The following is an 18360-nucleotide window of genomic DNA, read 5'->3' as shown; positions in this document are numbered from 1 at the left end:
CTAGAACTAGTGTCCCTTGTACTAAAAAACTGCCTTTGGGCCCTCATTTGCTTTTTTATCTCTGTAATATATTTTTATTAATAGTGTTTATGTGCTTTACAACACACTGCACAGTCATGGGTCATATCAGGCTTCTGGGAAGTGTATTATTCTATGCAAGTTGTCGAAGCAATTTCATGACATTTAATTACAAAATTAGGTTTTCATTTGCAGAATCAATGAACACCAATCTCTAGCAAGAAGGACAAAAAAAAAACAGCAAAAAAAATTGCAGTGAAATGACATATAATGTTAATACTAGCTTTAAGTTTTCTAAAGTCAGAGGAGGTCTTTAAAAACTCTGTTATCCCATCAGTGGCCTATGCTTCTGATAATATTCATTGATTACTCATTAATTAACACTTTCTAATACCATTATAGTGGCTATATATGTTACTGAGAAACATGGCTTGTGTTACTGAATAGCATAAAGATATAGATCGTCCCAAGAGTTCTTCTGCATTAAATCCATTTTCTGAAGTACTCCAAAAAAGAGTGCATGTTCCCAACATGCGGCCCTAAAGACCCCCTCAATTGCTGCAGATTTGGAGGTGTCTACATGCCTCTGTGTTAATGCCTTACATGCCTAATTCATCTCTTTTTGTCTTGCTCAAAATTACTTCTATCCAAACTCTTTGGCTCATCACTTATCCTAAACACCACACCAAAATAGGAATTTAGATACCAAGCAGCCCTTGTTAGAGACATTAGCATAATTGTATTTCCCTGAATATAAAAATAAGGTCCTTCTTTTTAGAAGGCATGTGGGTATGTGGACCCAGCAGAAGACAGTACATTTTCTTTGGTAGAAAGCATAATAGTGGGCAATAAGAGAGTCCTAGTTTTTAATTCCTTGATATTTTGTCCAGAAATCAATGTCATGTCCTAACAGCCACCTAGACTGCTAGTCTCAAGGTATCTTCTTCTGTATGCCTGTATCTCTGGATGCTCAGAGAGGCACACTAAGCAGCACTGGCAGGGGAAGCATTTCCCTGTTAGCTGCTCTTCACCTAAGAGATGCAAGACAAGATTTCAAACCCTTTCATGTTTCTTCCCTGCTTGGCTAAGCGTTGAGATTATTTTATAGAACAAGCAAGGTTACACTACCATGCTGTTCTCTTGAAGACAAGGTGGATCTTGCAGGAAAGGTTCTTATCCCACATGCTGTAGGAAGGGTAGAGATTTCTACAGACAAGATTATCAACTCCAGTCTGGGGGTGTTTGCTGAAATCTTCTATTAGAACTAACCCTTGTAGTTTGTTTCTCTACCCAGCTCCTCTGTTAGAAACTGCAATGAGACCTATCTGAGAATTAACAGGAATTTGTGCTTGCAGTAAAAGTTGCCTGGTTTACGTGAGAGGAAAAATGTACATACCCATTAAGGATTCTCCCACTCAGATTCAAAAAAAAAAAAAAAAAAAAGGGCAAGGTGAGAATGATTCATTTATGTGAAGGAGAATTTGAGTGAGTGAGTGGCTCAAATGTACAGCCACATGTAGGCAAAATATTCTACAGTACTTCCTCTACTCTATCTTATTTTATTCTCTTTGACTGTTTTTCTCACCTGCACATACACTCAGGGAGATTGAAGCAATGATGGTGAAAGAAAAGACAACTAAATGGACCGAAGCAAAAGTCTATAATCACATGCAAGAGAGAACAAAGATTTTGGAGAAAGTAGATCACTGATATTTTTATCTCCAGAAGAAAGAAAAGTTCTGATGAAGGAAAGCATATCAGGGAAGTAACTCATGAATTTATTCTGAGGAATCACGTTCACCCTGCACAACAGACTGTTAGTTCCTACCAAATATGTCCTGAGAAATCCTTCATAGTTATTTTCTATCTCCCTACCACTAGGAGAAAGCTCTGAAATTTAGAAATATTGTACTGTGGTTGAAGTTCAGAGCCAAAGGAAATGGTCCACTTGATTACAGCTGCTCTCTTTATCAAGTAACACCACCATCATTCTCATACCTCATATCAGAAACTTTACTCACAGCAGAAGATTTTAGCACTCCATCCTTTCAGTTCCAGTTCCAGTACAACAAACCCTTTTTGTTCTTCGTGGAACTGAAACCAATACCCTTATGAAGTTTCTGAAATGCCTCTAGCCTTGCCAACACTACCATCTCCTTGTAATTCTGCAAAGCCTCCAGGGAAAAAGAAGAGAGAAATTAGGGCATGCTTCAGTGAGCCAAAGCACTGTTTCTCAAGCCAAGGAGCATAAATGCACATTCAGGCAGGTTGAAAATGTATCTATTTCTCAACACAGAAGTGTTTTTATTATACTTCCATGACAATCATTTCAAAATGAAAAAAAAAATTTCTTTTTTCATGGTTTCTGCAGTCAGCTGAAGTTATAAAAATAAATATATTTACTACAAATTTCAACCAAATTACTGGAGGCATAGACACAAGTATTAGCACTAGGTAAAGAAAAAAGTCAAAAACATTTATTACTGCTCAAAAGGCATTATTTTCCTTTTTTAAAAACAAAAAACAAAAAATTTTACAAACAATGTAAAGCTACAGTCTCATTCCTTGCTGAAATATAAATACTTGAGATTCTTTATATATCAGTAGTGAGAACATAAAAGCTTTTTTTGCAAGTTGTCATTAGCCTCATTTCATAGGTGGGCAATCCAAGGCAGTGGTAAAAGCATCAGGAAGCTACATGTGCCCAAACTGAGATGAAGCAAAAAGTGGAACAAAGGGCTGAGATTTAAGAGGTCTGCACCAACTCTGCTCACTTAGTTGCACTGCCTTACAACAGCGAGCATCAGAAGAAAAATGCTGTTCTGAAGGCAAATGCATTCTAGAAATCACGGCTACAACTTTTTTTCATTCTTTTTCCTCTCCCTACTTTTTACTTCTCTATTTATGAATTTGAAGAATATTCTCCCTGTGCGTGTATCAGAAGGTACACTGTACCACATTACAGCTAGCAAGAAAAAAGGTGGAGACAACTATTTTTTAGAGTATCTCTTAGCTACCAGCTACTCTGTATCTTCAACTTCCTAAAATTTGGTTTAGATAAAATGTCTTCTTCATCTAAGTTTCAGTTATTCGAGTCAGTTTGGTTGCAGATTAGACTAACAAGCAGTTAACATGTATACTCCACTGAGATTTTCACTGAAATCATATGTTTTTTTTTTCTCATTATTGAAATCATTAGTGCATTGAAAATAAATTTAAGTAAATATACTTCTCTCATTTCAGTTCAAATGATTCAATATTGTTTAGCCATTAGCATTCTTGTTTTGAGCTTGAGAGGACTTGGGTATTGGTCCCTCAGTGAATAAAAATGAATAAATAAGTCAAGGACACATGCTCCTGTTTCTGATAGTAAATTCTCAGCTTCAATTTAACACATATTTTTTTCTCAGAAACAAAGTCCAGCTAAGCCTGTTTGTTGTATTTTTGCTTTTTGGTTTTGTTTTGTTTCCCCCCCAACCCCCCCCCAAAAAAAAAAAAAATTGAGTGAGACTATCTTATATTGCATGTGTATCATCGAAAGGGGACCATAAAAATAGGGTTACACTATGCTGGCAATAAGCCAAAAAGACCTATGGTTGTACTAAATTTCTTTGAGCAGGAATGCAAAAAATCTCTGTCCTGACCGTTTTGTTCCAGATTTTTAAGACATGATCTGCCTACCTATTTGTTTATATCAGTTAATCCAAAAATTTCTGCTGACCAGGAGGGTAAATGTGCCTAAATGTTACCAATCCTGCAGTCCTTCCTTCACTTGAACAAGCTGTTTAGGCAGGATGGACTTAGAACTGCACTGCATTAGCAAATGGAAATCCAAAATGCAAGACAGGGTACAAACTGTAGACAGTTTGAAAACCATAAAGCATTTCCTACAGTTGTGCTGAAGTGATTTTATGTTATCATACAGATGTATCTACATAGGATAGGACCACTTGTTGAATATCAGTCCCATGTTTGAGGAGTAAAAAAAAGGAAGACCTGGGGAACTATGTTAGGCCAGTGAGCCTAACGTATGTGCTATGAAGATCAGGGAACAGATTCCCCTGGAAGACATATTAAGGCACATGAAGGATGAGCAGGTGATCAGAAACAGCCAGCATGACTTCATCAACAGCATATCATACCTGACCAATCTAGAGTCCTTCTATGATGGAGTAATGGCATCAGTGGACAAAGGAAAAGCAACTGATGTCATCTACCTGGACTTGTGCAAGGTCTTTGACATGATCCCAAACCACATCTTTATCTCTAAATTGGAGAGACATGGGTTTGAATGCTGGACTATTAGGTGGATAAAGAATCTGTTGGTTGGTCATAGCCAAAGGGTTGTTGTCAATGGCTCTAAGTCCAAGTGGAGGCATGTCACAAGAAATGTCCCCAGGGGTCTGTCTTAGGCCTGGTGCTCTTCAATGTTTTTATCAATGACATAGACAATGGGATTGGGTATACTCTCAGCAAGTTTGCTAATGACACCAAACTGAGTGATGCAGTTGACACAGTAGAAGGGAGAGATGGCATCCAGAGGGACCTGGACATATTTGAGAAGTGGGCACATTAGAACCTAATGAGATTTAACAAAGCCAGGTGCAAGGTTTTGGGAGTGGAGGCAATCCCAGATATGAGTACAGACTAGGTGAAGAATTCATTGAGAGCAGTCTTGTGGAGAAGGTACTGGGAATCTTGATGGTCAAAAAGCTGAGACAGCGGCATGCTCTTCCAGACCAGAAGGCCAATAGTATCCGGGGCTGCACCAGAAGAGGAATGGCCAGCAGGGAGAGGGAGGTGATTGTCCCACTCTACTATGCCCTTGCAAGGCCCCCTTTGGAATACTGTGTCCAAGCCTGGGGCCCCCAGTACAAGAATGATGTAAAGCTATTGGAAAGGGTTTAGAGGAGGGCTTCAAAGAAGATCAAAGGGATGGAGCACCTTTCCTGTAAAGGAAGTTTGAGGTAGTTGGGCTTGTTTAGCTTGGAGAAGATCTCTAGGGAGATCTCATTGTGGTCTTGCAGTACTTGAAGAGAACTTACAAGCCAGACAAGGATCAACTTTTTATACAGTTTGATAGTGATAGGACAAGGAGGCTTGGCTTTAACCTAAAAGAGGGTAGGTTCAGGTTACATGTTAGGAAGAAAATTTTTACAGAGATTGGTGAGGTGCTGGAACAAACGGCCCAGAGAGGTTGTGGATGCCCAATTCCTGGAGACATTCAAGGCTAGGTTGGATGGGATCCTGGGCAGCCTGATCTAGTGGCTGGCAACCATGCCCATGACAGAGGGTTGAAGCTAAATGATCTTTAAGATCCCCCACAACATAAGCCATTCTAAGATTCCATGAAGCCCAGCAGAAGATCATTGGACCTGGTCATTCACCAGCTACACATCTGTATTTCCAATGAACCTGCAGCTTTCTATGTTGGCAAGAATTCAAATCTTGTTAGTTTTCTCCTTCTGGTCATTATTGTGATTGTATCTACAATTTTAATATCTTCCCACACCCAGCGTAGAAGGAAAATATTTTCCATATGGACTTAAACAGTAATTCTTTAATTTGCCTCTAATAATTTTCCTTTAACTTCAGCCTCAGGCACAACAAAGCTAACAAGACTACTGCTGAGGTTGTTCTGTTGTCAATTCTATGAAGTTCTCTCTGATACAATTAGTTCCTGAGGGTTTTATACATTTACCAGTCTGGTAGCTTTAAACAGTTCAATCATCTTCAATCTAATGAATTTTTAATTTGTTATTTTACAATTAAACGAAAATGACTTATTGGGTAGGAAATTTAGATTCACAAGTCTGCATACAACGTTTCCTAGTACTGAATATAGTGTAAACATCGCACTTGCTTTTAAAAAATAATTTCCTGTAATAATCATCAAATTGTCCCAATGTCGTTATCGCAAATTGAAGTTTTAGGTTATTAGCAGAGTGTTGTGTTATTTTTCATAAAGAACATAAATGGCAATATTCTTATTTTCATTTAGCGTGATGAAACATGAAGATTGTGAGAAACTTTATTTTCTTTAAATTCTGTTGTTCTGGTTTTCCTACTTAAATGTATAGTGAATAATGAGAGAGGGACAGACACTTCCAGAGGCTGCTGCCTGCCTCTAGCATAGTTGCATCTTGGACACTGAAGTCCCTGGAGGAACATGTGCCATTCTAAGTTTAGGTATCTAATGTTTTGGATGTTTTTGTGGAACCCTGGCACAATATATTTGTATTAACAGATTATAAATCCAGAAAAGTAGAGAGGAGATGTCTTTTCCTTGGAAACTGCCTAGAATGAGATACTTCCAAGCCTTCCAAGCTACTCCCATATGCAAGAATGGAAGATGCTGTTCTCACATCCTGTGCATGCAATGCACCAATTCAAAGGCTATCATGTAGCATAACAAAAAAATTTTGTTAAGATTCCAGCAAACACACGTAGTCTTAGTTATGTTTTTGTTTGTTTGTTTGTTTGTTTTTAACCAGTGATCACTTTTGGTGAAAAGCATACTATACATCTAGCAAAATATGTTTAAGGGAAGAACTGTTCCACAGGAGCTTGGCACGCTCATCATTCTCTCAGTAGAATGCAAAGCTTCAGAGGTGTGCTCTGAGTGTGACTCATTCATGCAGCTCATGAAGGACTTCTATGAAAATCCCACCTGTGATTTCCAGTCATGCAGCAAGCACAATTACAAAAGACCATTCAATTAGAAAATGTAATGTCTTTCAAATAATATTTGCATAGGCCTCCATTTTATTTAAAAGCACATGACAAAATCATCTACAGTGATTCTAATATTATAGGACTTGAGGGTACTGGTGGATGGTAAGCTGGGCATAAGCCAGCAATGTGCCCTTGCAGACCAGAAAGCCAACCATATCCTGGGTTGCATCAAAAGAACCATGGCCAGCAGGGTGAGGGATTTGATCCTGCCCCCTACTCTGCGCTGGTGAGGCCTCACCTGGAGTACTGTGTCCACATGAGCAGTCCTCAGTACAGGAGAGACACGGACCTGTTGGAGTGCATCCAAAGGACCACAAAAATGATCCAAGGGATGGAGCACCTCCCTTGCAAGGACAGGATGAGAGAGCTGGGGCTGTTCAGCCTGGAGAAGAGAAGGCTCCAGGGAGCCAGTGTCTAAAGCAGAGCTACAAGAAAGAAGGGGACAGACTCTCTAGCAGGGCATGTGGTGATAGAACAAGGAGAAATGTTTTCGTTTGGACATAAGGAAAAAGTATGTTACAGTGAGGGTGGTAAGGTACAGGAACAGGTTGCCCAGCATGTGGTAGATGCCCCATACCTGGAGAATTTCAAGGCCAGGTTGGATCAGGATCTGAGCAACCTGATCGAAGATGTCCTTGTTCATTGCAGAGGAGCTGAACAACATGACCTTTAAAGATCCCTTCCAACTCTAAGGATTCTATTATTCTATTCTGTTCATGTTGAAATTCCCTTCCATTATTTTTTGCTCAAGTGGTTAGGAAGATGATCTCTAATAAAGGATTGCTTATATGATGTCTGTTGCAATAATAGATAAGAAAAAAAATCTGTGTTTAAATTTTAAGGTAGTGCTTTTCTTTACTCACCTCTCATACAGTGGAAAGAGAACAGCATGAACTGTACCAGAGAAGAAAAAAAAAAAAATTTAGTTGATTAAATGCAGTGCAATAAAACAAGAATTTTTAATACTGCTAATGAATGGCCCAACTATTGAGCTTTGCTTGGACATTCCATTGAACTTAAATTTAGAAAAAATGTAGTGTCATTAATTGCTATTTAAGGTAATTTAAAAACCTGCATAGCAAAGATTCAGTAAGAGAAATTTATGAGATTTCTACATCACTGTGAATGTACAAGTATGGCACTGTAGAGCAATTAACCTCATGTGATAAGAAGAAAATAACATTATACTATGTTTAACCTCTGCAGCTTCAGAATTCCAGGGCTGTCAGGCCAACCATTTGCCATTAGAGCTAGCACTGCACTTCACGTGTGCTCTCCCTACTCTGCCCCAGGCAAAAGTCAGTCAGGTTAGAAAATATGGTTGTGGTCACATTTTGTCTGAAACAGGTTAGGAAGTGTTTGCATTAAGTGCTCTGATGTCTCTGATCAGAGGCTACAGCAACTAGCAGGCTGAGCTGCTTGAGTACCTTCTGCCAACATAGCTGGATTCAGAGAAGGCTGTCAGCAGCATCACACTTCTAAAATCAGTGAAGCTGCATCATAATCAGTTATTGATTTGCAGGATTTAGTTGCAGCTGAAAAAGTTTAGAACAGTTTCTCATTATGATGAGTGGTTTAAAAATAACAATTATTTAGATTTTTATTATTTACCAACAAGGTCATTTACATTTTTAGGGTAGTACTTTATTTGCATTAGCATTACTTTGCTAAAAGACCTTTCTGATTCAAATCAAGATGCTGATACTGTTGGCTCCTCTCCACATTAAGCGTTTCTTTTTATTAATTCAGAATCTTTACTGAATGTATTTAAATGACAAAAGATACAGAAAATGAAATTATATTTTAAACAAAGTGAGAATTCTCACAGACTGCTGTGGGCCAACATTTGAATGCAGAATAAATCACAGGGTCAAAAATATGCCACAATTTTGCAGAAAGAATGCAGAAATGTCCTACAGCTTTATCTTCCAAAAGGTTTTTCTCAACCCTTTTTGATTTAATATTTATACACAGAAAACTGCAAAACTAAGTTTTAGAGAATGTATTCATGGCATTATAACCAATATTTTACGCTTCAGTTTTGAAGGTAACACTACCTGTGAACTGACTTCCACAAATCTTTACATTTATACCAAATACATGCACTTAAGTAATAAAGTGGGTTTTGGTATTGGTCAAAACTATTTCACCTTTCTCCACTGTGCATTCCCTGGACAGCTGCTGAGGCAAAGAGAGTGAACATTTTTTTGCAGTGTGGGAATACAAGACAGCGAAGTAACTAGGGGTTCTTCAACATCAATCTTGGTATTTCTAGAAGAAGCTGCATTTTTAATAATGTTAATGTGAGATGAACCCAACCTCATGTGAGGGTTTGTATTGTTGTGCCCTTGTATTTTTATTAGCAGTTAATGTAAGGAAGGTTAGTGTATCTGCTTGAAAATCTACCAGGTGATCATAGTGGAATGGAGCTCAACACAATAATCTCAATATAATTCATCTTACATTGTGTGTGTTTCCCTTTCTGTTAATTTCAAAGTTGTGAAACTATTACAATACTGATGTTTAGGAAATTCAGATCCTGTGGAGGGTGTTCACATCACTAAGGAGAAAAATGTAAGCCCTATTTCCCGCCAATACACAGGGCCTACTGGGAGAGAAGTATGGGAACATCCGCATCCCAGGGGAAGTGGAGTCAGCTGAATTTGAAATGATCCTGGATGCTGCTGTGGAGGCCAAGCTAGAGACCAGAATTATAGAAGAGTGGTACTGCAGAGATGAGAACGCAGTGCCGCCAGCATATTACCTCAGGCCGAAATCTGAAATGCTGAAGAGCTTCCAGAATACAGTAAGTCGCATTCACCTCCTCCAAAAATTCCTCTCTGTCAGGGGAAAAAGTTCTGCAAGAGTGAGTGACACAAGTGCCTAATGCAATCCCTCGGCACCTCCCACGCTTTTAACTTAATAACTGCATTCTAATGGAAGATTTTCCAACACCATTAATTATAATTTTTAAAACATGTATTTGTCGTTAATTGGTGACAATAAAAATTATGTGTTACCCAGGGCTCAATTCTACCCTCCCACATTAAGAAACATTAACACAGAAATGTTTAGTGGGTCGAATTCAGTATTATTTAGCTATATATTGCATATTTACTGCAATATCCTTTAGAATAATGCTCAACTTTTATTTGTTATTAAATGTTCTAACCTTTCTTCAAGCTAGTGAGACACAGGAGTTACCGAAGGATGTTTGTAACTTAAAGCTAACACAGGGTTACATCACATAAACTCAGTGAAAGTAGTAAAAGACAAAATGTTCTGAACATGTCAAGAAAGTCGCTAAGGAACATTGACCTCAGGGCCACTCTTTTTCCCGTTGTACTCTCCTTCTTCCAGGAAAACAAGGCACCCCTTGAACATGTCACCTACAGTAACACAGCAGCAACTGCCAGCTGTGTTACAGAAACCACCATTGTGGTATCTGACAGATACCTCTAAAGGGATTAATGAATTTATCTCACAGGCCCTCACCAGTGGCACTAAGATCACTGTTACTATAGCAATGTATGGACTAAAGTAATGTGAGATAAAATCCCATATTTTTTCAAATATGAAGTGCTTAAAATTAGGTACTAGGAAACTCATTTTCAATTTTGAAATCCAAGCTTTAATTATTATTATTAATACTTGTCATTAATAGGAAAGATAGTTTTTAGAAATATTACTGCTTCTGTAATATCATTATTTCAGGCTTGCACCTCAAAACACTTTACAGACAAAGGTCTTATTCTTGAAGAACATTTCATCAGCTGCCTACAGGGGAATTCAGAAAATATTCAAAAGTAGATAACTTTTATTATTCTAAAGTGGAGTATACATCATGATTATTTACAGTATAAAAAGGTGAACTTGTTCATTTATTTTAGCAGATGTGTTTCTCTGTTACCATATTATTTATGACCTTCAACAGTAGATCTTTACTTTCTGAAGTTTTAGATGTGTGTATTATAGCCTATTGTTTAACTCTGGATATTTTTTAAAGATGGAACCTTCTTCAAACTCTATGAATGAGAACAAATGGCAAGATATATCAGAAGAAATAAAGAAGATTTTTAAGACTGCTGTGAAATTGCTGTATGAAAAAGGAAAAATGAAACACAGCCAAGCAAAGAGATATCTTTCCTCTGGTAAAGTTCAGGCTATTTCTGTATGTTCATTTATTGTCTTTTCTACCAACCTTTCCATAAACATGAAAATATATTTCTGTTGGCATTTCTCGCATGATTGAGGTGGAAAAAATGCTCATTATGCTTGCTTGAGACTGAAGCCTTTATGAAAGTACCCAGCAACTTTTTCTGTGCTTTTTCTGCTTCTTACAGAAAACAGATGTGATCATTAAAGTGTCTGCATGTTGGCGGGGGGAGAGGGTGGAAGAGGGCAGGATCGTAAACAGTTTAAAAAGAAAAGATAACAGAGACTCTGTGTTCTCTTTTCATCCTCAGCTATTGAAGATGAACTTGACTTTGCCTTGGGTAAACAAACACCAGCTTTCCTAAAGAAGTGTGTTTGCTACATTCGGAAAATTGCCAACATTGAGCGTTTTGTTAAAATTCCAGAGATGGGAAAATACATGGATGTGGTTCATACAGCTGGGAAGTTTCTACGAGATCCCGAAGCTCATGAGAAACTGATCAAGCTCAGGGATGAATTCATTCCTACCATCGTTGCATCCTCCAATCTGAGAGTGTACACCTCTGTCACTCACTGTGACATGAAACTGGGGTACTCCCAAGAAGTGGAGAATCATTACATTGAAGGACTTGGTAAACAGTTCTATGAAGACATGATCGATATAATCCAGGCAACAGTGCAGCAGAACTTTGACACCGAGACAGACTTGCTGTATGATGAAGTTCTTCAACATTCATCACTATGTAAAACATACTCCACTTTTTATGAATACAGATGTGAGGCATTAAACATAGTTCACAAGTATGTTCTACCTAGCAAAATAGGACACATTAACCCTCTTATCATATACGGAGGACCATGCACAGGGAAAACTCTTTTGTTAGCCGAAGTGGCAAAGAAGGTAAATAAATACCTTACATAGAATGGTGATGCCAGGATCATTAGTGCATAAAGGCCAGCTTAGTAAAATAAAGATTATAAAACTCACATATAGCATATTATTGTATATGTGTTCAGGAAAGGACTGCCATTTAATAACAACATGCCTATATCATATACCCAAGTGAATTAAAAAAGCCTTATTTGAGCTTTCAAAAGGCAGGTAGAGTTAAAAACGTGTATTTTAGAATGATCTCTTCCCCTTTTATTCCACTAACGTTCTATGAATCTAGAACCATCTAAACGTCATATGCTGTTTTTAATCTTATTCACAAATACAACATGTTTTTCTAAGGTATGCTATCTTGTTTAACATCCTCATCAGAAATTACTCCAGAATTAGTCTGATACACTAGCTATAACTATCTGTAATAATCAGCAAAAATACATTTTTTTGTCTGACAAGCTTCTTCAGCCACAGAGCTGAGTACTACAGGGACATGAGGGGAAACACTGCAACGCAGGACCAGACACAGAAGAAAAAAAAACAAAATGAAACAAAACAAAAAAAAAAACCAAGCTGGCATCTCTAAGCCTAATAGTCTAGGTGAAAGTCACAATTTTGAGTTCCCTAGAGGTTGCCCAGATAATTTGGCACAGTAGCTTGGGAAACAGCCATATCAACCAGAAGGAAATAGACAGAGAAACAACAATGCTTAAAATCCTACCTTTCTCAAATGTGACTTCCTATAGATTCACATTTATTGTCTATGAAAAATAGGGATTTGCAGCTCAAAATCTCATTTCAGTACTTAAGTTCACCCAGAGGCTTTGGTTATGGTTTTTTTTTCTTAAAATATTCTGTAATAACTTCAAGTGAAGTGAAAAGAATTAGCAGATGAGAGAACTGAGCTAGTTAGCCTGCACAGACTGAGAGGATTTAGAGCCACATTCCTCACTTGCTTATAGTTAGCTAACCTGTTTACTCATTGTGGCAGCATAAAAGAGCCATAGGCACACCGAGAGAGAATGTACGTCATTGGCCCAAGAATTAAAGTAACCAGCTGAGAAAGTTCAATACTATGTTCCCATCCCTGTCTAACAAAATTGCCAGGGTATGTATTTAATCTTAGCTGGGAATTAATATTAAACAAGGTTAGGTGCCAAACTGGTTTGCCTTGCCAAAGATGACATCACTTAGTGTCTAAGGAAGTCTACCTGTAGATTTCTAGAAGTGAGACATGGATTTTGCAAAAAGTACCCTGGGATTTATGGACTAAATTCTGCTCAGGTCCTTGTAGATTTAAACCTCTTATAGATCTGTGCCTTAGTGCTTTAGGATATTAGCCATGAAAATGACATAAGATAAAAATTTCATCCAGTGCACAGAAATCCAAAGCAGCCTCAGGTTCTACTAGTGAGAGCATTTACATTCAACCAGTCACATTTAGAAATGTTTATTTACATATAGGCTTTTACTATTTATAAACTCTCTTACTGTGCTTTGTTTAGATGCTAACTAAATAATGCTCTGTATTCCAGGCCTATTCCTGGCTGCAAGAAGAAATGGGACCTGATTCTGACCCTGTGGTAATTATAAGATTTTTGGGATCCACTGAAACAAGCATAGATCTGAAGAATATACTTCAAAGCATTTGTGAACAATTAGCAGTCAACTATCGTTGCCTCGTGCAAAGTTACCCTAAAAAGATTCATGACCTCCGGGATTTGTTCATAAATCTCTTGAATGAGTCCTCATTCCACAGACCATTGGTGATAATATTTGATGCCCTAGAACAGCTAACAGATAGTGATGACGCTAGGAAGCTTTGGTGGCTTCCCATTCACCTTCCCCGTTCAGTACGGATAATTTTGTCAACACTGCCAAACAAGCATGGGATACTGCAAAAACTGAGGTGCCTTATTCACGAAGAAGACAACTACATTGAATTGACTGCAAGGGACAGAAAGATGTGTAGCCAAGTACTGAAACATCAGCTGCTGCGAGTTAAAAGAAAAGTAACATCAGGGCAACAAATCTATGTCAATGAAGCATTCTCCAAGTGTACACTGCCCATGTTTGTGAACTTAACCTTCAGAGAGGTCAAGAACTGGAGATCTCACAAAGACGTGGATGAGTCCTCCCTCTGTATCACTGTACATGAAAGCATAGAGCAGCTGTTTTGGTCACTGGAAAGTAAATGTGGATCACGACTACTGTCAAGAGCACTTGGTTACATCACTATGTCCAAATCTGGCCTGAGTGAAATGGAACTGGAAGATATCTTGGCCCTTGACAACAGTGTTATGTATGAAGTAAGTGAGAACATCCGAGATGGTAACCCACTGAGAATTCCTTACGTATACATTGCAAGACTTAAGGAGGGTTTGCAGGGATACTTAATAGAGCGACAAGTGAAAAACGTTACCCTTCTTCTTTGGGCAAATAGACACTTGCACCTAATTGCCCAGAAATTGTATCTGAACAATGAAGAAGATTTGCAGGAAATGCACACGATCATGGCGGAATATTTTCTTGGTGTTTGGTCAGGTGGACGAAGAAAACCTTTTTACAGCAATGACCAATATTTGAACAGTTGCCCTGCCCGTGATAGCAGAGGCTTGAATGAGGAAGAAAAGCACTGCATGGATCAGATTGCTTTTGACAGGCAGGCGCCTGATCAGCCATGGGTTTTTCAGTGTAATCCCTTAGAGCCTGACATCTTTTTTATCAATCATAGAAAAATGACAGAGCTTATTCATCACTTGACAAGATGTGGAAGAACAGATGATCTGCTGTATGGAGTCATTATGAACTTCAGCTGGCTGTACACCATGATTAGAATAGGGCAGTTTGATAAAGCACTTTCAGACATAGAACTGGCTTACACCTATTCGCAGGAAAAGGAACTGAAATTCCTGGCCAGTACTCTCCGCAGTATCAAGTTCAAAGTAGTAAAATACCCAGGCTCACTCTCTGCTGAGTTGCAACAGAGGCTTCTGCCAGTAGTAAGTTCACTGCCTAAACTCAGACACCTCCTCTTAGAATGCGACAAGGACGGGCCCAAGTACTGCTCTATCGTCCCCTTGCATTCTTCCATGGATGTGACTTACAGCCCCGAGCGCCTGCCACTGTCCTCCAGCTGCATGCATGTCACTGAAATTCTGCCTACTTTTAATCCCAGTACAATCATCGCTGCTTTGGAAAATGGTTCCATCAGCACTTGGGATGTAGAGACTCGCCAGCTATTGAGGCAGATTACAACCTCTCCATCTGTTATCATAGGGATGAAACTTACTAGTGATGAAAGGTATCTTGTAGTAGCTACAACAAACAACACTCTTTTGATATATGATAACATAAATTCCTGTCTTTTATCTGAAATGGAAATTAAGGGGTCAAAACATTGTGGATTAGGGGGGGGCTCCAGTTTTATAAATGGGTTTACATTATCAGTCAACCATGCACTCGCGTGGCTGGAAGCCAGCAAAGATGTCACTGTAATAGACCTTCTTTATGGCTGGCCTCTCTATCATTTCCACTGCTGGTATGAGGTAACATGTGTGCAGTGTTCTCCGGATGGAGTTTATGCCTTCTGTGGACAGTATCTGAACACAACAACCATTTTTCACTTAGGCAGTGGAGAAAAGCTGGCCACCGTGACCTCTGAATTTTCTGGTGGATTTGTGAAATTCCTTCTCATTCTGGACAAGGCCCAAGAAATGGTGATGGTGGACAGTGAAGGCAGCCTCTCTGTTTGGAGTACAGAGGAGATCACAAATCCCCAGCTTACAGATGACTTCGACTGCAGGAGAGATGACAGTGAGGTTGTCAGCATAGAGCTTTCTGAAGACCAAAGTGCAATTTTAATTTGTAAGGCTCTCAGCATTGAGCTCCTTGACACTCATGTGTGGAAGGTAGCTGAAAAGTTTAGAGCTAAACACAATGAGCACTTTATATCTGCTGTGTTGTCCAAAAATGGCAACTGTATAATTGCTTCAATGGAAAATACCTCAGCCATTTTCGTTTGGAGAAGAGATACGGGACAGTGTATGGCAAGCTTACAGGAAATCTCAGGAACTATAGTCAGGCTAATTAAATCAAATCATCATAACATGCTGCTATCTTTATCCACCAGTGGTGTCCTTTCTATTTGGGATATAGACATCATAACTGCTATGTCCAATATTGACAAATCTGGCAAACCTATCCAAAGACTGGTGTTGCCAGCCAGAGGTGAATTAATATACACATTGGATGGATCAGATTCTGTCCATAAGTGGAACTTCAGCACTGGATATATTGAAGCTATATTCAAGCACGAAGGTACTGTTGAAAACTGTGTGCTGACCACTTCTGGAGAAATAATGGTTACATCAGATGATAAATGCAGCCAGTATGTATGGCACACTGTTAGTGGGGAAAACATCTTTCGCATTAATGGGCAAAAAATCTCAGAGCTAATGATAACTCATAATGATCAGTTTGTAGTCTCTCTCTGTGAGCAAAATGCATCCAGAGTTTGGCGACTGGCAACAGGACATAGGGTTTGCAATATTTTAGTTGCCTTACAGAATGCATTTATAACAACTGCAAATACATTTGTGGTAGGAATGGCAAAGAATAAAGTGTTGGCAGTGAGTCTCTGGACAGGCAGTATAACCAAGAAGTTTTGCTGTGATGATGGTGCAAGCATTGTAGATGTCAAACTGATACCAGACTGCCCAGATATTATAGTATTTATAACATCTACTGAAACTGTGAACATCTGGAGCTTAACAGAGGAAGTCATCTGCAGACGTGTACAACTGCCTACCAATTTCTTGAAAAATTTGGAAGACTTTGAGATGTCCCCAAACGGCAAGCTAGGAATTATAACCCGTGGTGATGAAAACATTAATGTGCTTGATCTACACAGTGGAAAACTTCGTGTAGTTCACGCTCCAGGTGTTATCTGGAGGCAAAGGCTGTCTCGTGATGGCCGCTATCTTGTGTACATCTGTTTTCTCAATGAAGATGATGACAATGGTGCAATCTCTAGTTTAATTGTAATGAGGCTAGCGGATGGCAAAAACATCGGTGCCTGTTCTCTTTATAAGACTCCCACTTTCCTTACACTCTCACAGAGACATTTAAATATTATTATTGGATTTGATGATGGAAGTATAGGCACTTACACTGTAGTGGATCGAGTCGACGCAGCACTGAAAATCAAAATTGCTACTTCAAACAGCCGTCAGATTTTCAACAACACGACACAAGTGATTAGACCAAAATGTCACAATTATAGCTTCAAAGTGACTGCAGACTGCATATGGAGGGAATCAACTGAAGTGTTTGCCAGGGATAGCCCCATTACAGTTATAGAGCCTGAGGTGAGTGAAGCAACACCAACCAAAAAACACAACTATTGCTATGAAAAGGTGTGCTCAGCCATAGACTGCAGAGGACATAGTTTTGCTGCTGACAACTGAGCATCTGTCCTGACTAGTTTACCTGAGTAATAGTATTCATGCATCGATTTGTCTTCTGAATTCAAGTAAAAATCAGTGCATTTCTTGGAAGACATTAACAGCAGAGGGCAGACCAGCTATTTTTTCCTTCACAAATATTCTTACACTTACGTACACAAAAACACACACACAAAAAAAAAAAAAAAAAAAATTGGGGGGGGAGGGAACATGAAGCAAATGTTTAAGCAATGGGCTGCAGGGTTTTTTTTTAATTTCGGAATACAAGGTTCAGTACAAGATTTCACCAGGGCCTTGATTAACAATTTCTAGCAATACTTTCAAAATTGTTATGCTATTACAGAGGTTGGCTGATCTTATCTGCAAATGACAAACTGCTTTAACTAGAGCTAAAGTTCCATGTGAACAGAAAGAAGAGGCAGACCACTGTTTATAATAAACTAAGTCGCCTACAAGTGGTCAGAGCTGAATCTATAGCCAACAGCCAACTTTATATCCACTTGCAAAACTGTATTTTTCTTGCTTGATGGTGCAATGACAAGATGTCACCTGCCAACCTGGAACACTTGATACATTCCATCATCATTTTAAAAATACTCTTTTTTTTTTTTTTTTTTTTTTTAATTGGGATTGATTTGGGGGTTGAAAAGAGTAGGTACAGGTCAGCTGCAAATGTGACAATGTGTGAGGTGATAAATACTTGTTCACTTCAATGAAAGGACTACAAGATTTTTTTTTTTTTTTTTTAACTGCATGCAGGGATTTCAGGTTTCTGTATTGTGATAAACAAAAAAAAAGATATTAAACCTAGATCATAAAAGGAATATAGAGTTGGTTTTTTGTTTTTGGTTTGAGGAAGTTATATGTTGTCATAGTGTGTGTTAGTATAGGTCATTAAGAAAACTTTTTCAAAGACAAAGGGCAATGCAGATAAACAATTAAACATGTGAATTTCTTTATGTTAAAATATGGCTATCCATTTTGATGTAAGAAAGTCTAAAGTATCTCCTATGTTCCCAAAGTACGCAACAGAAAGTTCAGATATGCCATGTTTTAATCTTAAAAACATTTGCCTTACTATCATTTCTGTTCTTTCCCATG

General features: G+C 38.5%; 1 protein-coding gene across 1 annotated transcript in view; it reads left to right on the top strand.

Annotated features, from left to right (window-relative positions):
- Positions 1-17262, top strand: part of NWD2 (NACHT and WD repeat domain containing 2) — a gene marked incomplete at both ends in the record, with an annotated part of 48606 nt that extends 31344 nt beyond the window's left edge. Inside the window, 4 exons of the mRNA XM_079534979.1 lie at positions 9356-9559; positions 10760-10904; positions 11220-11809; positions 13330-17262. Coding sequence (XP_079391105.1) covers positions 9356-9559; positions 10760-10904; positions 11220-11809; positions 13330-17262 — 4872 coding nt within the window. The remainder of the gene's footprint in view (positions 1-9355; positions 9560-10759; positions 10905-11219; positions 11810-13329) is intronic.
- Positions 17263-18360: the final 1098 nt, after the last annotated feature.

This window comes from Tetrao urogallus (genome assembly GCF_951394365.1).
Source record: "Tetrao urogallus genome assembly, chromosome: 4".
In the NCBI taxonomy this organism is placed as follows: Eukaryota; Metazoa; Chordata; class Aves; order Galliformes; family Phasianidae; genus Tetrao; species Tetrao urogallus.
Note: the sequence above shows the minus strand (reverse complement) of the source record. Positions and strands in the feature narration are given on the sequence as shown.